The sequence below is a fragment of the Notechis scutatus genome, chromosome 2 (assembly GCF_049901735.1).
Source record: "Notechis scutatus isolate UNSWTSFEM ecotype Mainland chromosome 2, rNotScu1.2, whole genome shotgun sequence".
NCBI classification, from domain to species: domain Eukaryota; kingdom Metazoa; phylum Chordata; class Lepidosauria; order Squamata; family Elapidae; genus Notechis; species Notechis scutatus.
This window is the reverse complement of record NC_142010.1, coordinates 7,765,988-7,787,030: the sequence shown is the minus strand read 5'-3', so window position 1 is coordinate 7,787,030 and position 21,043 is coordinate 7,765,988. Positions and strand designations below refer to the sequence as shown.

Below are 21,043 nucleotides of genomic sequence, written 5' to 3'. Positions count from 1 at the left end.
AACTTGCCTCTCCTCTCTCTTCAAGAAAGCAGAACTCTTGAAACAGGAGGGATTTCAAAAGGAAACTTTTATTGAGAGACAGTAATAGTAGAGCAAGGCAGGATCTGAAGTTCCTGCTCAGAACTGTTAGGTTAAAATTTGTAAAAACCCATCCCCTCTGTCCAGTCTAAGGCGAGCCAGTCCACAGGTGCAAAGTTGTTGTGAGGACTCAGAGTTGAGAAGGTAGTAAGAAGTTATTCTCAGGCACTGCTTGCTCGTTCTCTTGGAGCTGAGACAAAACAGATGGCCACAGGCAATTCCTTCCCTCTCCCATTCCCAGGAAAGTACATCAAAGTTGAGAAAAGAACAGAAATGGGAAAAGGTCATAAAATGGCATTCAGGCCCTCCCTGCCAGAATGGCGGTGTCCCGATAGGGATCTATGGGGACCTGACACACAATCTCTTTTCCCAACTCAATATTCTTACAGCTCTTCTCCATGAAGGTCACCTGAAGGACATAACAGCCTTTACATCTGAAATTTTACACTGCTTTTGTCACTGCCCCAAACTCCTCCAATATATTTGCTATTCCATGTTCATTCCTCATTCTTGACACAATCTGAGCAGACATGCTTGGTGCAATGAATTTCTGGAATTGTTAGGAAAGAATAAATGTTGATCCCTCTGCAATTGTTAGGAAAAGATGAACCATTTCTCTTCTCCTCTTGTTTTCTTCTTGTATGAGGAGCCACAATCTCTAACTATAGCCTGAGTGCTCTTATCCTGAAGAGATGCTGGCTAGGAAATTCTAGGGATGAAAATACTGAGGATACCCAGGAGAAAGTGGGGACCCTGCATGTGGCATTTATATCATTTATTATGATAAAAATTGAAAGAACTGTTCTGACCAAGGCTTATTGAGACACTAACAACACACCCTTTTTAGTCCCAAAACCCTTTTTTCTTTATTTCAATGGCTGTGAATTGAGGCTTCTGGTTTGCAGGGCTTCGGCGGCAGGCAGGAATCCGTGATCGTGTGCGGTTTCTGCCTGGGCTCGCCGCTGGAGCGCCCCGAGCCAGCTGGCTTCGGGGCTAAGCCACCCCGTAGAGGTGGTGAAGACAGGGAGACCCAGCAGGGTCGAGGGGAGCCGCACCTCTCCTCCTCAGCTGGCTAAACTCCCTTTCCCGAAGGCGGTCAGAGCGGCGGTCAGAAATGGCTGCCTCAAAGAAGCACTCAGCCGGAAAATAAAGTGCAGGAGGAAGTTAAGAAGTGAAAGTTTTTGGCTGACCGGGACAAAAAGTAACAACTAAGGTACCCTGGAATTTAAATTTTGCAAAAGATACATCGCTCCCAAAGAAGAGTCGGAAGCAGCGAACGAAAGTGAAAAGGGAAAGTTTTTTTTCTTTACTCTCCTTCCTCACGCTGACGAGAAGATCTGAATAAAGAAATCAGAAAAATCCGCTTTGGCACCAACAGGTAATTAAACTGGAAATATAATTAAATGCCAAAGGGACAATAAAGATTTCTGAACACTAAAAAATCCTTTTTTTGCTATAAGTGGGAAGGGAGAGGAAAAGAATAAGGGCAGGACTTGGACGGAGGAGACTGCTTGGAATTTAAAAGAATTTAAAGTTAAATCTTAACAAGACTTCTAAAGGATACATTTTAACTGGAACTTTGCAACTAAACAGTAACCCCAAGAAGAGAAAGTGAAAAAAGAAGAAAGTGTTAAAAGAAACAGCTTGTGTGTATTTGGATTGTTTGGTGACTTTGGGACTTTTGGAAATCATATTTGAATGACTAAAAACAATTGGGTGGTTGTTTTTAAAAAACAAAACAAAAACTCTACAATGGCATCACCTCTGGATGAACTGAATGAACTGAAAATCGAATTTAAAAAATATAAAGAAGAGGAACAAGAAGGGAAGGGCTCCTTTGGTTCCATTTTTCAATTCTTAGAAATGGCGATTGGTGTCTACAAGAAACAACAAAACTGCGCAACAAGAAGATTGGGACAAAGAAGAAGCCATTTTTAGTGAACAAGTAATTCTATTTGGGGAACAAAAGGGAAAGGGGGGAAAGAGAATGGAGAATTTAAGACCTAAAAAAACAGCCAAAAAAGGGAAAAATAATGTGAAAAGGGGATATAATGTTGGAAAGCAACAGAAAAGAGGAATACAGAAGAGGGAAATGGAGGTGGAGAGACGGGGGTAAAAAGGGGAGAGAGAAGAAAGGCAAGAAGGAAGGGAAGAGAAGTTACAAAGGTCTGGAGCAAGATGTAAAGAAACCGGATTTATTTAGAGATAATGGGTGAAAATTTAACTGAAAAAGGGATTCTGTAAAGGTACATAAGATTGTATTGTTATATTTGTAATAGAAATAATGTTAGAAAATTGGAAACAACATATGATTAAAAAGTGGAATAAAATAGTGTAATTTAGTGAAACTTTTGTGGACAAAATAAATGAAATAAATGAGAGAATTGAACTAGGAAGGAATGGGAACATTTTAACTATTCAATGTTTTATAAAATATAAGTGAAGTGGGAGGGAAGTAATTATGGAAAGTTTATATGTGTTTCCATAGAAGTATGATACTTATTTGAAAAGTAATGTGTAAAATGTTCAAGATTTAAATGAATATTAATATCAATGATAGAATTGAATTGGTATGGATTGTTTTAATTATGTCATATATTTATAATTTTTTCTTTTTTTAAAAAAAATACATTGTGTAGTTTTAGAATGTACCAAGGAGAATCCGAACGGAAGTTATGTATTATATTAAGTGTTATAATTTTAGGGGAAAGATATAAAGGCGTCATACTCCAATCAGTGATCACAGGAGAAATTTTGCTAAATGAGAAAAGATAATAGACAGCTGAAATAGGACAGACAAAGAATATAAGTATGATGATTTGAATTGAGATGAAATAAATAAAATAAAATTAAGAAAGTTGAAAGAGGGGAGAAGTTATAGAGAAAATGTTGAATGGTAATAAGATATGGAATGGAATATAAAAATGAGCATGAATTTGAATTTGTGTCTGCACGAAGAGATGTAACCCGGGATCAGGCTGCTTTCAAAAAGATGTTTTATGTTTTTATGTTCTATGTTTTGTTCATTTATGTTTGTTTTTAAAAATCAATAAAATTTTCAAAAAACAAACAAACAATTTCTCTTCTCCTCTTGTTTTCTTCTTGTATGAGGAGCCACAATCTCTAACTATAGCCTGAGTGCTCTTATCCTGAAGAGATGCTGGCTGGGGCTGAAAATAGTGAGGATACCCAGGGAGAAGGTGGGGACTCTGCATGTGGTATTTCTATCAATTATTTTGATAAAAATTGAAAGAACTGTTCTGACCAAGGCTTATTGAGACACTAACAAAACACCCTTTTTAGTCCCAAAACCCTTTTTTCTTTATTTCAATGGCTGTGAATTTTAGTCATTCACAGCCTGTTATGAGTCTCAAACAGTTTGTAAATAGTCCCATGGAAATCTTCCAAAGTCCTTCAGGATAAGTCTGATAAGCACGCACCTTTATCTTCCCTGAAATGCTGCCAACAACTAAATTTCCAATTAGTTATACAAGGCCAAACGGAACACAAATTCAACACAGAGTTTCAGGTTTCAAACCGACCAGTACGAACAAAGTTGCTTCTTGCAAAGGTTCCTGTCCCTTTGCTCCTCCTTTATGTCTTATGGGAGGGCCAATCACCTCCAAATCTTAATCCTGAGTCACCCCTTTTGTCTTAACTGTTCTTGCCTTCTAGCAGCTTTGTGCACGCGCACACTGGGAACAGGCTCTCCTTATTCCTCTGTCTCGCTGCTATCAGATTCTGGAGGCAACACATAACTCCCATATGGCCCTGGCCCCATCTCTGTATCGGATGCAGGACCTTCGTCCGAGTCCTCCCCAGATTCCCAGTCTGGCCTATGTTCTTCCCCACTGCCCAACTCTGCTGCCATTTCCGCAGGCTGCCGGTAGACCACAAGAACACTGCTAAAAAGATTTTTGCAGAGTTGTCCAATTTCTGCAAAAATCAAAATCCAACAACTTCTGCTGCTGATGGCCAAATAGCCCTTATCAAATTAACATGTTCCAATTTTTTTCTTTCCTCCTTCCCATCTAATACTATGACATATTTAATGACAAAAAATCAGGCAAATTCTTTGTAATCAAATTAAAGAGTCAATTTATCAGCTGAAACTACAATAGGATATTTCAAATGAAATTCAAGCCTTCTCTACACTCATCACTTTGGGCCTCATGTGGATTTTCTTGTGTGCGATAAGGTTGGAAGGTTTCCGGAAGCACCGTTCACACTCGGGGCACTTAAATGGTTTCTCCCCTGTGTGTATAAGCATATGATTGAGAAGGCTATCCTTAGTACTGAAATCTTTCCCACAATCTGGACATTCGTATGGTTTGTCTCCTGTGTGAGTTCTCTGGTGACTCACCAGCCGAGAGTTCCAAAGGAAACATTTCCCACAATCTGGACACATATATGGTTTTTCCCTGGAGTGAGTCCTCTGGTGTGTCACCAGGCGGGAATTGTTACTGAAACTTTTTCCACAGTCAGGACATTTCTCTCTTGTGTGAGTCCTCTGGTGTTTCACCAGGTCTGAATTCCGACTGAACCTTTTCCCACAATCAGGACATTCAAAGGGTTTCTCTCCTGTGTGAGTCCTCTGGTGTGTCACCAGGCTGGAATTGTGATTGAAACTTTTCCCACAATCAGGACATACAAAGGGTTTCTCTCCTGTGTGACTCCTCTGATGTAACACGAGCTGGGAAGTATGATTGAAACTTTTTTTACAATCAGAACATTCAAACGGTTTTTTTACTGCGTGAGTCCTCTGATGTTTCACCAGGCTGAAATTCTCACTGAAACATTTTCCACAATCAGGACATTCAAAGGGTATCCCTTCTGTGTGAATTCTCTGGTGGCTAATGAGGTGAGAATTTCTAATGAAACTTTTCCTACAATCAGGACATTCAAAGTGTTTCTCTCCTGTGTGAGTCCTCTGGTGTATCACCAGGTTGGAATTTTGACTGAAACCTTTTCCACAGTCAGGACACTCAAAGGGTTTCTCTCCTGTGTGATTCCTCTGGTGTCTAATGAGGTGGGAATTGTTACTGAAACTTTTCCCACAATCCAGACATTCAAATGGTTTCTCTCCTTTGTGAGTGCTCTGGTGTTTCACCATGTTGGAATTTGTACTGAAACTTTTCCCACAATTAGGACATTCAAAGGGTTTCTCTCCTGTGTGAATCCTCTGGTGTGTCACCAGGCTGGAATTGTGACTGAAACTTTTCCCACAATCAGGACATTGATAGGGCTTCTCTCCTGTGTAAGTCCTCTGGTGTATCACCACTTTGGAATTTTGACTGAAACATTTTTCAGAATCAGGGCATTCAAAGGGTTTCTCTCCTGTGTGTGTCCTGTGGTGATTCATTGGGCTGTAATTGTGACTGAAACTTTTCACACAGATAGGGCATTCAAAGGGTTTCTCTCTTATGCGAGTCCTCTGTTGTCTTTTGAGGTGGGAATTTCCAACGAAACTTTCACACAATCTGGATACTCATACATGATGTGAGTCCTCTGATGCATCACCAAGTTGCTATGCTCACTAAAGTATTTTCCACATTGGAGCACTTTTAAAACTTTTCTCCTGAGTGGATCTTCCTGTGCATAATCAGCTATAATTTTTAATCTATGTTTTTCCTACAATAGGCGCATCTATGGAGCTTTTCCAACACTTATATTCTTGAAGTCAAAAATATGTGTTATCCATTGTTTAGTAATGTTTTGATTAAAGCTGGGTTTTTTCTCCATGAGCAAGGCCTGTGTCTCTGTCTGCCTACGTGGCTCTCCAAGTGATTTTTTCCTCCCTAATGACCTAAAGATATTTACCTTTTTTTCCAAATAAAAAATAAGCTCCCTTGACTTTTCATGTAATGTATGCTTGAGTTCTGTATAATCTATATATTCCAGTTTGAAATATTTCTTAATTTTCTCTCTTTTGTCTATCTGCTGCTGGAGAAGGAGAATTGTATGAAACATGAAAAATATTTTGATTTCTGGCTTGATTTTCTTTCCTTTTCAAAGTTGATTGTTATTGTCAGTTATCCAGTGTGCTCTTATTGTCATCTTCTTTGCCTACAGGATTCAAAGAAAAGTGTAATGTTAATTGTTTATGAAATTGTTGTATTTGACACATGAAAGACTGCCAAGGTCCAAGTTCAAATATCCATTCAATCATGAAATTCTCTTGTTGATTTGGGTCAATCAAAAATTCTTACAGTGCAAAGGCTTATCATCAAATCTATCTGGAAATGCTGGGTATAGATTATTCTAATTGCACACAAAGAGAAATACAGATACAGACACCTACAAAGGTAGCTGAAAGAGGACTGTGACCTGGTTGGACCATGTGATGAATGTGTGAACTCGGGGCAAAAACTTTGGGTTTTGATGTGGGTGGGGAAAACCTCAGTGTCAGGATTCTGGCAGTTACCCCCATTTAAATCATGAGTCTCGAGCCAAACTTCCAAAACTTAAAAAGGATTTATTGGGAGTTAAACTGTCTAGCACTGCCTGGGTGTAACCAACACTGAGACACATAATTCATTGTCACCCTTGACTCTGATTTTCCCCTACCCCCTGGGTGTATCTTAATTCATATTCTCCAATGGGACACATCCATAGCCCAGAGTCATCAATCATGCTCTCCAGTTAGAATTTTGCACGGCAGAAACTTCGGTCACCTAGTTGCTATCTTTGAAAACATTTATGGAATGCAGTTTTGGTTTGCAAGTGGCTGCACTGCTCCTCCCTCCCTTTCTGTTGGCAACTCTAAAAAGATCATAGAGATATTTTATGAGTTCAGGTCCTTCAGAGTTGGGTTTTCACTAGCTGTACCAATAGGGCATTCCTAGTAAATTCTTACTTTGAAGAAACTTCATGCCTCAGAGTTTTGAGTTCGTTGGGACTGTTACTTGGAACCCTGACATTGAGATAATTTTAGAAATGTGGGGCTATACTTGATGACATGATGCCTAAAGCTTCTGCAAAATTTGAAGCACCTGTTTTGCTCATGGAAGTCATCAGATTCAAATATGGGTAGAAAATACTATCTGGAGCCACTCTGGTGAAATCCCAATTCAAGTAGTCCTCACTTATTGATCGCAATTGGGACTGGTATCTGGACACTAAGCAGTCCGATCATGAGCATGTTGTCACACAAGACTGTCAACTTACACCTGTCCCTCTGCAGTTGTTAAGCAAATCACTGTGGGTTGTTAAAGGCAATTTCACATGACTGTGACTTGCAAATTCCTGCTGGTATCTCCACTGATTTGCTTGTCAGAAGCTAGTTGGGAAGGTCATAAATGGGGATCATGAATGTACAGCAGCAATCGTATATGTGCACTGGTTGGCAGAACCAAAATTGGTCCATTTGTTTTTCCTGCACCTTCAGAGGAAGTCAGCAAGGCTGCTTGAGAGGAAGCAGCTGCACCCCTCTTCACAGGGAACAGCTGTGGAAGGGTGATTTAACCAGATGCTGGGTAAAAGTATGTTTGTTGGGAACACCTGCTTGTTTTGACGTGCACTTTCCCAGCCCTGCTGGATCCTGTCTCTTGAACTTTGGACTGTATTTTTGGACTCTGAATCTCAGACTTTTCTTGTGGACTTTGGACTTGACTCTCAGATCGTGCTTTTGTTGTTAGAACTTTGAACTTATGGCTATCATTACTTCCCTCTTTGCCTCATGGTCAGCTAGAGCCTACATTTTAGAGCAGGGGAATCCAGACTGGGGGCTGAGGGCTGGGGCGGAGCTTCACTGGCACCATTGGTGCTTCATTTGACATTGTGATCAGTGAACAATAAGCAGACACTAGTTAAACCTTGCCTTGCCAACATGACTTGGTTCAGAACACTGATGCAGTTCCCATCTTCAAAAAAGAGAAAATTTTTCACAAAACTACATACCAATCAGCCTGATATCAATGCCTGAGAAGATCCTGAAAAAGATAACCAAGCAACAGATCTACAAACACTTAGAAGCAAACAAACTTATAACCAAAAGCCAACATAGGTTTGTTGAAAAAAGATCATGCCAAACAAATCTTCTGTAAGGCATCTAGAAAGTATCCATGATATCAATCACTCCGAGACATTTTCTCTCCAATTGATTTATTTAGAAACAGATCTGGTATGTCAAAGGTAATTTCCCAAATTCTTGTTACACAGAATCCACTTTCTCTCCTCCCACTTCTACACTTCTTAATCATGAGAACCAATTAACTGCACCTGGAATTTCTTAATACGACATACAGAATAACCTTGAACTTTTCAACTCCTCCACCCCCCCTTCCATGAAATGTGACAGCTGAATTTTAAAGCTGACATCTTATTTAATTCTTTGAGAAAGTGACTAAATCAGTAGAGCACCAAAATGCCGTGGACACAGTATACTGAAATTTCAGTATGACATTTGATAAAGTAGAACACGATCTACTTCTTAGTAAATGAAGAACATGTGTAATAGATAGCATCACCATCGGATGGATTTGTAACTGGCTGACAAAGTGCACTCAATGGTTAGTCAATGGAACTACATCTATATGGAGGGAAGTAAGCAGTGGGGTACCCCAAAACTCTATCTTAGGCCTAGTATTCTTCAGTATCTTCATAAACAATTTCAATGAGTGAATAGAAGGGGAACTCATCAAATCTGGAGATGACACTAAGCTGGCAGGAATAGCCAAAACACTACAAGACAACCTCAAGATACAGAAGAATCTTGATAGATTTGAACACTGGGTCCTATCCAACAAAATGAAATTCAATGGAGAAAAAAATTATGTTTTACACTTAGCGAAGAAAAACCAAATGTCAAGGGAGAGAATAAGTACAACTTGGCTCAATAGCACTAACTGCAAGATAGATCTTGAAGTCCCAGTGGGCAATCACCTTAATATCACTTAACAGTGTGATGCAATGGCCAAAAAAAAAATAATGCAATCCTAGGCTGCCTAAACAGAGGACTAGAATCAAGATCACATGAAGTATTAGTACCAATTTATAAGGCTTTGGTAAGATCGCACTTGGAATACTGCAACCAGTAAGCAGTAAGGATGATTAGTAGGCTAAAACATATAGGGAAGGGTTGCAGGAATTGGGAGTGAATAGTCTCGTGAAAGGAAAGACTAGGAATGACATGATAGTCATCTGCCCATACTTGAGGAGTTGCCACAAAGGAGAAGGGGTCAATCAATTTTCCAAAGCACCTGAAGGTAGGACAAAAAACTGGATGGAAACTAATCAATGAGAGAAGCAGCCTAGAACTAAGGAGAAATTTCCTGACACCGAGAACTATTGGTAGAATGATTTGCCTTCAGAAGTTGTGGGTGCTCCATCACTGGTGTCTTTTAAACAGAGACTGGACAGCCATTTGTCTGAAATGATACTGAGTCTCCTTGTCAGGCTACAGAACTTTTTCCCATTCAATTAGCAAGAATGAACTTCTGAGAACCAAACGTATCAAAAGGTATCCTTTATTGAGATGAGACAATTCATGTCGGAGTTCAAAGCAACGTCTGAGGTCCCTCAGGCACACAGGGATACATAAGGGAGTTTAGAACCCCTCCCCTTATCTCAATGTGTATTTAGAGAAACAAAAGCCAGTGTTAACTCCCCCCACCCCTTCTGTAGGAACGATCTTTCTCAGTTTCCCAGGACATACCTAATCCCCCCTTTTAGAACGAACTTTTTCAAGAGATTCCCCGGATACATCTCACTGTGGAATTTTTATGATCTTCTCATCTCCTGGCTGTGCCTCTAGGAGGTGATAGGTTCTGGCCATCTGGCTTTTCTCCCTCCACTGTATCATGTGTGGGTTATACAAATTCGATATAAGGTTAAATATATTCAGGTTACATCAAGAAAGGATTTCTTTATCAGTCGTCCCCCCCTTTTTTTTCTTCTTCCACTGAAGAAATGACAGATACAGGGATCTGACACTCCTGCTTGAGCAGGGCATAGGAACAGAAGCCATGCAAGATCCCTTCCAGCCAACCCTGTCACAAGCCTCCAGTGACGGAGCCCCCACAACCTCTGGAGGGGAGCCATTCCCAAAGGATCCACCTTCACTTGAGAGAGGCTTCTTAGATCTTCCCCCAGCAGAGAATTGCAGCCACCAGTTTCACAGCGTGCAGCCCCAGCGGGCTCCGATCTGGGGAGCGAAGGAACCTGCAGGAGCAGCAGCAGCTGACACGCTTCAGCCCAGTTGCTTCTCTGCTTTCAGGCCGTGGAGGGAACCGAACAGCCCGACTTGGTCCCGGACTTTCCTCCCACCTGCTGCCTCCAACTCACCTGCCAGCGGCTACTTCCATCCTGGGAAGAGCACAGAAGCCGCTTTGCACACCACCTTCCTCCCATGAGCTATTCAGAAGAGGAAGTTTCTCTGTCCTTCTCTTCTCCCATCCTTTCTAGCAATTCAGAACTCGATGGTTTTAACTCCTTTTTTATGTATTGTGCACTTCTCAGGCTACCTGATCGCCATCGCCATCTCCAGATAGGAGTCAGAAAAACACGCTTGTCCCGTCTCTACTACGTAAGGCGCTTGCAAGATGTTTTCAATGATTTAATGCTATCAAGTCATTTTTTACTTCTACCAACCGATCGTTGCAACTGAGCAAAGTGAAATAGTGAAAAGTGATGCTGCTTAGCTTACTACGATTAGCTATGTGCTGAGCCCTAAAACTTCCTGAAGGTTTTAAAGAATTACATAATCATCTTTCTTAAGGATGACTCTCACTGGAAATCAAAACTTCTCTAAAAATTTATGGAAATCAAAACTTCTCTAAAAATTTATGACTGATTTCCTGTGGCTCCCAAGGATTTATTAGAGTCTCCATTAGGTCACAGAGAGAAAAATATGCAGCAGGCTCTAGCAAATGGGGGCTAAGAAGGAAGTAGTGGTAATCTCTATATGGTAGAAATGTTTCCCAAAAATTGTTTTATTGTCTAACCATTGATAGAATAGATCCCAAGTTTTATAGAATTGTTTATCATCTTGTTCTCTGATTTCAAATGTCAATCTACTCATTTCAGCACATTCCAATATTTTCTTAATAATTTCCTCCTGTGATGGTATTTTCTCATTTTTCCAGGTTTTGGCAAATACAATCCTAGCCACTGTTAATACATTTACAATCAGGTATTTCAATTCTTTACTATATATTTCAGGTAAAATTCCCAATAAAAATATCTCTGGTTTCAAGTCTATATGCTTTTTTGTCATTTTTTCCAACCATGTGTGAATTTTAATCCAGTATTTTTTGGCATCTGCACAAGTCCACCACATATAGTAATATGAGCCAGGTACCTGATGACATTTCCAACATTTTTCAGATTTGTTCTTGAACATTCTTGCTATTCTTGTTGGGGGAAAATGCCACCTGTAAAACATCTTACACAAATTTTCTTTATATGCTGTTGACAATGTCATTTTATAATTTTGAGACCACAATTTTTGCCATTTCTCTAGATCAATCCCATATCCAAAATTCTTCCCCCAAACAATCATTGTTTCTTTAACTTGTTCTTCTTCTAGTTTAATTTCTAATAGATATCCATACAATTTTTTAATCACCTTTTCATCAGTACCTGTCAAAATCTTATTTAAATCAGTCAATTTATCATAGAAACCTTCTGTTTTAGAATCTTTATCATACTTTGAATGTATTTGTGCATATGAAAACCAATTCATCTTTATACCTTGTTCCTCTAATTTTTGCATAGATTTAAGTTCACCCTTTTCATTCAATATTTTACCATATCTAACTGTTTGTTCCTTTTTGTATATTATAGGATAGGAAAAAGCTTCAATAGTTGATAGCCAGACTGGAATTTTCAAATAACATTGCCCTTTAGTCTTCTCCCAGTTTAACCACAGAGACTCCCATATATAATGTCTTCTAAAATACCCCTGTGTTTAGTTCCTTTATACCATAAAAAAGCATGCCACCCCAACAACAGATCATGTCCTTCTAGTGTCAACAATCTAGAATTTCTTAATGTTATCTATTCCTTAACCCACATCAAATTTGTAGCTTGGTAGTACAACTCCCAATTAGGCAAACCAAATCCTCCTCTTATTCTAGCATCTTGCAAAAGTTTTAATTTTATTCTTGCTTTCTTACCTTGCCATATATATTTCCACACAATTTTATTTAAATCTTCAAAATAATCTTTTTCAAGCCTAATTGGAATTGTTTGGAACAAATATAAAATTCTGGGTAATATATTCATCTTGATTGTTGATATTCTCCCTATTAATGACAGTTGTAAATTTTCCCATTTTGCCAAATCTAGCGCTATCTGCTGCTTAAGTTTAATATAGTTGTTCTCCTTTAGTGTACTACATCTTGCTGTCAAAAGTATCCCCAAGTACTTGATCTTATTCGTGACCTGGGTTTTTAATACATCCGCCAGTTCTTCCTTTTGTCTTGATAACATATTCTTTGCCAAAATCTTTGTTTTGTCTTTATTTATTTTCAAACCAGCCACCTTCCCATATACCTCTATCTTTTCTATCAATTTTAATGCTGTTTCTAGTGGATCTTCTAAGATGAAAACCAGATCATCTGCAAATTCTTGCAATTTAAATTGTTCTTTTTTAATTTTCATCCCTTTTATGTCCTTTTCTTCTCTAATATTTCTGTTTAGCACTTCCAAGGTTAACACAAACAACAAAGGTGACAGTGGACACCCTTGTCTTGTTCCTTTTCTTATATCAATAGAGTCCGTTAATTCTCCCTCTATCATTACCTTTGCTGTTTGCTTATGATATATAGCTTCTATTGCTTGAATGAATTTTTTACCAAAACGCATCTGTTTCAGCTGTAATAACATGTAATAGCATCCCACTTTTATCTTGTTCAACCACTGTTAATCTGCCATCAATATCTCCAATCTTCTTATCTCCTTGTTTATCTTCTTCAATTTTTTTGAATTTCTCATCATACTTCATCATCATTTGTTGAATATTCTCCACCTTTTCATCATTTTTTTCTGTTCTCCTTTAAATATTCTCTGTTCTTGCTTGTATGCTCTGAATTCCTTGCATTATCATCTGCAATGTCACCTTTTCCTGTTCTTTTTCTTGTTGTAACATCATCTGTATTGAACGTTGTCCTCCAGATGGTGAAGAGGAAGAAGTAGGAATTGAGGAACCAGCCGCTGTTAGTTTCCTGCTATTTTCGGACAATTCAAAATCTTCAGGTTCTTCTAGACCTTAATCCACTCGTGAAATAACCAATTGTAAATCCAAGTAAAAATAGTGGAAGAAAAGAAGCAAGATAGAAAAAAAAAGATTGCTTCAGGTTCTTGTATACCTTAATCCAATTAATTAGTTAAATAGCAGTAAAAGCTCAAAAAAGGAAGGAAAAAAACCATAAACACAGAAAGGAAAAAATTGTTAAATCTTGTAGAAGGCAGAAAAATAAAAAGTAAAAAACTAAAGAGAAAAAGGAATTTCTTCAGGTTGTTCAACACCTTAATCCAATTAAAAAGTGTCAGGTATGAAAAAGTATACAAAAAAAAGGAAGCCACAAAAAAAAAAAAAACCAATATGGAAGGTAAATAAAAAATGCAGGAGAGGGAGAGAGAAAAAAAGAAAAAGCCTACTCCCTTAAAAAAAAAAGGAAAACATTAATACTAAGACTTTTCCTTTAAAATAAAATGCAAAAATAAAAATAAGGCTCCAAAAGGAAAAAAAAGACAAAAGCAGGTTCCAAAAGTCCAGAGATCCAAATAACTATTACAAATAATAACCTGTAAGAAGGGGGTGTGAGCCCAACTTAAAAAAAGAGAAAAAGAACACACTGCACCTATTTAGTTATCCAAGGCTTTTGTTAAGTTTTATAGCTCTCTTCTCTAGAGTCTTATCGTCTTTTTTCTGTATACTTCAACATCAGACTCCAGCTACTGATAGAAACCCAGAAGAGCACCTGCAATAATACTCTGCCATGCTCTTCCCTTTATCTTATCAAACAGGCTCAAAGTCCTTGAAAAGAAGTCTGAATTCTTTCTCAGCTTTGTCTGGTCGAGAAAGAAAAAAAGAGAAACAATATTTCTAAGCCTCTAGTTGGCAGTGTTCCAAAGTTTCCTCTGTTTTCACTTTCCCCCTCCTTTTCCAAACAAATTATTATAAAAATTAATTAAAAAGGAAAAAGGGTTTAGAAAAAAAAAAAGCTAAAAGGGAATCTCTAGCCTAAAATATTATAAAGACAAAAAGAAGAGACAAAAGAAAAAATAAGGTAGAAAAAAAAGACCAGTCCAGTTCAAAGTAAAAAATCATATATGAAGAGTCCAGCAAAAAAAAGAAAAAATTAATTTGACTTCCTGTTTAAAATCGCTGCTTAATCACTTCTGTCTGAAATTTTACAGATTCTTTCTTTTCCTTAGGGTGTCCTTTTAAATCTTAAAGTGAAGAAAAAATTCTCACCAAACCGGCACACTTTCTCTTTCTATTCTCTTCCGTTTCAGAGCTGTCCCAACTTCAGCAGCTTTAATGGCTGCCTCTTTCCGTTGGCAAAAAGAGCTTCTCCTGGATCTACCAGGGACTTTGCGATATCCCTGGGATTGACAGGATGCACTCTTTACATTCACCGTCTCTTTGGGATGGCTTAGATCCGTTTGGACCGTCCAGGAGCAAAGATATCGGCAGCGATCTCAGATCTCCAAGATCGCATGCCATATCATCGCGACGCCAGCGACGCCCTGTATGTGAAACCACAGTTAGAGTATTTCAGGCATTGTCCACTGTTGCTGAAGTATTTCCTGCAATTGAGTTTTGTGGTGCTGCCATTTCTTAAATCCTTGGGAGCCACAGATCAATTGAAGTTCCTGGTAAAGACTCCAGCCAAGCAGTCTTTAAGCACTCGGCCAGAGATACTGTCAGCCTTTCTAGGGTCCATAGCCTTCAGAATGCTCCTCACCTCCTGTTCCTCCACAATGAGGTGGGGGCTACAATTGGCTGGTGGTTGTATTTTAGCAGTCTCTGATGTCTCCACTTCAAAGCAAGCCAAGAAATGATTTAATTCCTCTGCCAATGAAGCATCCCCCTCAGCAGGGATGACATTGGTTGGTTGATGGTTAGTAATTTGTTGAATCCCTCGCCACACCTGCCTCATGTTATTTCTATAAAAATTATTCTCAATTCCTCTTATAATCATTCCTGGCCTTCTGAATACCTTTCTTCAGACTAGCTCTGGCAACACTGTATCTTGCCTCATCACCTAAAGGCCTTGGTCCTGTCACACAAGAAGTGCTGGACTTCCTTGGTCATCCAGGGCTTCTGATTGGGATAGATCCTAATACATTTATCCACAGTGATAGTATCTGTGCAGTGCTTGATATAGCACAGAATAGTTGCAGTGTGCACCTCTAGGTCAGGGTGGTAAAAGATGTCCCAATTTGTGTTCTCAAAACAATCCTGAAGTTGTTGGAAAGCATCTTCTGGCCAAGATTTCACTGTCTTGATTATAGGCAGAGCCCATCTCCTAAGAGGGATGTACGCTGGTGCTAAAAGCAGTGACATATGATCTGATTGTCCCAAATGTGGTAATTGTATGACCTTATAGCCATGTTGGTATATACTTTGTCCAATATGTTTGCTCCTCTAGTAGCACACTTAACATACTGATAGAATTTAGGGAGCACTGCTTTTAAATCAGCTTGATTAAAGTCCCCCGCTATGATATGCACAGCATGAGGACAGCATCAGGATACTCATTCTGCTGATTACTAACAATGTTATACAAGAATCCCAAAGCTATGGTGGTATTGGCACCAGATGGGATATAGACTGCAGTAATCAAAACCACGCTGAATTCCTGTGGAAAATATATGGGTCTACATTTAAGTCATATACTCCAGATCCATGGAGCAGTGGCTGTCTACAGTCTTTGTACTGATACACGAGCTTTTGTTCACATAAAGGCTTAAACCTCCCCCTTAGATCTTGCCAGAATCTCTAGTCCTGTCCTGCCTGTGAGCTATGTAGCCTTCCAGCTCAACAGCTGCATCTGGAATGAGTGAATGAAGCCAAGTTTCTGTGATTAACAATCACAGCAATTCTTGATGAATTTAGTCTTTGCAATCTGTAGCCTTAATTCATCCATTTTGTTAAGTCAGAGATCTTGCATTGGTAAGAAATATACTTGGAATTGAAGGCTTGTGTGGAAACTTACTCAGCCAAAAGGAGAACCCCAGCATGGCATCCTCTCTTCCTCTTCCCCTTCTTTCGCCTCTTCCTCATTCCTGCAGGGATAGTGATCCATGGCTCCCCCAGGGTCCTAGCTGCCTCCTCCGGTATGTTATGAGAATGTATAAAATTGTTTGTAATAACTTTTTAACATTTCAGTCCTTCTGGCTTGGCCCCATGGACCATCTCCTCTGGTGTTTGGTTGTCTTTTAGCTTGCTCAATTTTGTTAGATACATAGAGTAAGTAAGTTTTTGGGGTCTAATTTATCTCCTTGTTATTGTAAGGAGATGTTTTGTTCAGCATTCTGCTATTTCCTTTATGTTAGTTTTAATATTTTCATTTGTACATTGAAATTCAATTAATATTTCTTTATCTCTCCTCTGCACTTAACTCTTTAATTATGACATAAATTATTATTTTTATCCTCTACCTCCCCTCCCCCCACACAAAGGAAAAATTGCAGAATTGGAATGAAAAGAAAAACCACTCTTGGCAATAAACTCATGCAGTAGCCAGCCAACCACAAAGTCTTTCAATTTGTTCTGTTCTGTTCCTTGTGCTACTTTATTCAGAAATCTGGGTCTATTAAATACAATTTGTCCTCACTGAGTTGAATAATGAACATTGTTTTGGAAAGCAAGAACCTGTCAAAGATTCAGAAGCTTTTGGCCCATTTTAAGCTTTTCAGCTCCTAATCATAATGAGACATGACAGTTGTGCAAAAAAGAAACGGTGCCAAAATGAGTGAGAGGAAAGGAAAACTAAATATTTTAAAATTTTAAAATTTAGACAATTTAGAAACTTTCAACATGTTTAAATTTGAAACTGTCTGGCAAAATGGGGCAACTCGCCTCTTCCAACTCCTTGCAGGACAACTTGACATGGCTAACTTGCTGCAGGGACAACTTGCTGCTGGATTGAGTGTATGGGCAGGTGGTGTAGGGTGTCAGCCCTGGATCCATCTTGAGAGGGTCTAAACAGGGCTGCCACAGTGGGGGGATGAGAGAGCTGCAGGAAAGGGAGCGAAGCAAAGGGAGTATAGCCATAACAACATATTTTCACGTGAGATCAAGGTCGGGTTGATGGCACCTGCAGGGGAAATGACCTAAGTTTGGTGGCAACCAAAGATGCAGATTGGGTCTCATGATGTGCATGACATTGGACAGGGCGGGGTGTGAGTTTTAGTGTGGGTGGGGGAAAATGTGGGATTTTGGATTTGGGGTTTCCCCAGATGTGCCAACATGATTTCTCTAATAAATTCTTACTTTGATGGACTTTGCCTCGGAGTTCTGAATTGTCACAAGAGTTTTCTTGGAATGCTGACATTAACCCAAATTCCATTGAAAAAATCCCAGTGGCTTCTCGCAGTCACACCCGGAGCTGCCGGGGAATGCAAAGGCTCAGGGAAGATGGACCTAATGAGGGGTGCACCTGCGACTTTAGTCACTGAACCCATAAAGCTGGAGATGGGGCACCACTGGGAGATCCTACAATTCATAGTTGCCCCCAAAATGACTGAGTCTCTCATCCTCGGTCCAGCCTGGCTGGACAAATGGGCACCTACAATCACTTGGGAAGACGGACACCGGAAATTAAAATTGCCTGTTGGCCCACAGCCTCTCCTCCTGCAACATGAGAAGCGGTCCTGTCTAAGACCCAGTGGCCTCGGCCAAAAGGAAGGAGTGGCCACAGACATGGAGGTTCTGTCCGGTTGCCTGAAGATACCCAAGGAGTACAAAGACCTAGCAGAAGCGTTCAGCGAAGATGAGTGCAATGTGCTTTCCCATCGACCTACTGACTGTGCCATAGAATTCATACCAGGGGCTAAGCTGCTGAAGCCAAAAATGTATTCAATGACCACAAAAGAGATGAGCAAATTGAGGAAGTACATTGACACAAACTTGGCAAGAGGATTTATCCAGCTCGCAAAGTCTAAAGTTGCAGCCCCTGTGCTGTTTAAAGAGAAAAGGGATTGGGGGGGGGTGAGGCTTTGCATGGACTTCCGCAGAATCAATGCTGCATGCGTGGAAAACCCCTATCCCCTCCCCCTTATGAAGAACATTCTTAACCACCTGGCGAGGGTAAAGGTGTTTACCAAATTAGATCTCAGAGAAGTCTACTACCGCATGCAGATCGAGGAAGGTGATGAATGGAAACCAGCATTCAATTGCCCGCTAGGCAGTTTCCAGTTTAAGGTCATTCCGTTTGGGTTGCAGGGAGGCCCTGCAGAGTTCGTGCATCTCATTAACAAGGTGCTACATGAGCACCTCTACAAATGAGTTTTGGTTTATTTGGGCAATATTCTCATCTTTAGTGAGATGGTGGAGGAACACATTAGACTAATACAAGTCTTGAAAAAACTCAATGCTAAGCTTTATGCTAAACTGACATGCGAGTTCCACAAAACCTCCCTAGACTACCTGGGCTACTGGGTGTCCAGCAAGGGGATTGAAATGGACCCAGGAAAAGTTAAAGCCATACTAGATTGGCTAGACACCCTCGCACTTGAAAACAACTTCAAAGCTTCCTAGGGTTTTCAAACTTTTTTTTTAATCAAATTTTATTCAGTTTTTCATGTTAAAAATAAAAATGTCTTTTTAGTGGACAACATATTTCCGGGTCATCACCTTTACATACAAATATGACAGCAATTATACATTCATATATGCATACTTAATTCTATTATTACCTTTTCCATTCCAAATTTTCAGTAAGGAGAGAAACAAACACATTAATTCTAGCCTCTTTCATTAATCTCAATCGAAACATCTTTTTGTTTCATTTCAATTATTTCAAATATAATCCTTTAATATTTATTTTAAAAATAAAGATAAACAATATGTGTTTGCGTAATAATAATAATAAAGGTTACCAATGTCTCTCCTTGCTTTTAATAGTCTATATTAACTTATTAATTTAGTTGGTTCTTTAGTCTGTCATATTTCCTTTCCATTACACATTCTTTTTATAAATTCTAGATTAATACAAATTTTAACATTAAAGAAAAAAAAACAAGTATAGGTTTCCTCAAAGCCTTTTACTGCTTTGAGTGTGACACCTCAATGATTAAAATATACCTTTATTCCCTCATCTTGATTCCCAATAAACCATTATTTTTAAGAAGTTACAATAATAATCATTACATCTTTTCATTTGGATTCTGCAGCATATTTTCCCCCCTTAATTTTTAATAAAAGTTATCAGTATCTATATTACCCTATTTTCTAAATATTTTTAATTGCAGAAATATTCTTATTACCCCTTGTCACCCTGCAGAATCCCCTTTTTAATTCATCAACCATTATCTCTGAAAAAACAATTTCTTTTCAACGTTTTACTATTTCTGTATTTCTTTATTTCATGCACCTGTTTCTTACTGCTTCTCCTCCCCTCTTTTCCCCATATCTTTTCTCATTCCAGTTTATATCCCTCTCTTTCTTAATATCTTCCTTTCCCCTTTTCTGCTGGGTCTTTCTGCCTTTCCCGACTTCACGGGTATTCCCCCTTTTGATTGCCTTCTTAAATCTCAACTTTTTAACCTTCCTTCTTTTCCCACTTCTTTGTAGTGTTCTTTGTGTTAATTGTCTATTTAAAATGTCTTCTCCTTGAGTCGACTCCTCCTCCTCTGAAGCTTTCTTCTTGTTCTTCAATCACCGTTTCCATTTTTCTAACACAGAGCAAAGTGATTCACCTCTTTCTTGTAGTAATTCTCTCATATTTTTAAGTTCCATTTTTAATTCCCGAAGAGATATCATCATTACACACTCTTGTATTTTATGATCGTTAAAGTCCACAAAAAAACACTTTTACTTTCTTTCTTTCTTCTTTCAATTTTCTAAAGTTCTCAATTATTCCAGCCCAGGGTCTATACCAAAAAAATCAATCAATCCCACAGTCACTCTTTCCTTGCTTTTTTCTTTATTCTGGTTCTGCTTTCACTTTCTAAGATTCTTACTTTGTTTCAATATTTCTTTAGTGTTATATCCACACAAGTTCATTCAGAAACAGGATGCTTTCCTTTTTGTTTGAGCTCAAGTTTTTGTCAAAAGGTGGCACTCTCCATTATACAAAGTCTTCACCTTTTTCCCCTATTTTTTTGTTTAGGGTTTTTCGAACCTCAATATTCCAGCACAGTCCAGTCTCCAATTTGTAAACTTTATTATTATTATTATTATTATTATTATTATTATTATTATTATTATTATTATTATTATTATTTTTTTTATTATTATTATTATTTGATAATCATTAAGTCCAGCTTTATTTTATGCCTGTTTATTGCCAAGATATTTTAGTCCAATTTAGTTAAATCTTTAGTTCCGGCTTCTTCCTTTCCCGGTTTGAAGCCCCGCTTAGCTGTCAAAAATATTTTCTTATTTTTTTTCCCTGTCCCTTTGTAATTTCGCCGCTCACTTTTCTTTTCTTAAAAATTCCATGTTACCTTAATCCTGGGGTACTTTTGTTTAGTTGTATTGCCCAGTTGTCCCGGTTCAGATGTTATCCACCTCTTTCTTCCCTCCTGCACAAAGCTTAATTCATCTGAGTCCTCTTCTTCGGGGTGACCATTTTAAACCACCGCTGCAGTTGTCTTTGGGGGTGAAAAAGACCAAGCCCAGGAGGGGAGATGCGGCTCCCCTCAACCTGGCTTGCGGCTTCCCCTTACTCCGCCACCCCTCCAAGGCAATTTCAGCCCCTAATCGTAATGATCAGGGCTCTCCAACGAAAGAGCACGGACCATAGCCGCAAAGAGTCGCGATCTACGGTCCGTCAGCGAGGAGGCT

General features: G+C 39.0%; 2 protein-coding genes across 2 annotated transcripts in view; one reads left to right on the top strand and one right to left on the bottom strand.

Moving 5' to 3' along the window:
- The window catches only part of LOC113426492 (uncharacterized), an 807,865-nt gene that overhangs the window by 441,717 nt on the left and 345,105 nt on the right, over nucleotides 1-21,043 (top strand). The gene's annotated exons all lie outside the window — the stretch shown is intronic.
- Nucleotides 49-21,043, bottom strand: part of LOC113428424 (uncharacterized) — a 109,812-nt gene continuing 88,817 nt past the window's right edge. Inside the window, exon 3 of the mRNA XM_087953372.1 lies at nucleotides 49-5,344. Coding sequence (XP_087809498.1) covers nucleotides 4,217-5,344 — 1,128 coding nt within the window. The 3' untranslated portion in view covers nucleotides 49-4,216. The remainder of the gene's footprint in view (nucleotides 5,345-21,043) is intronic.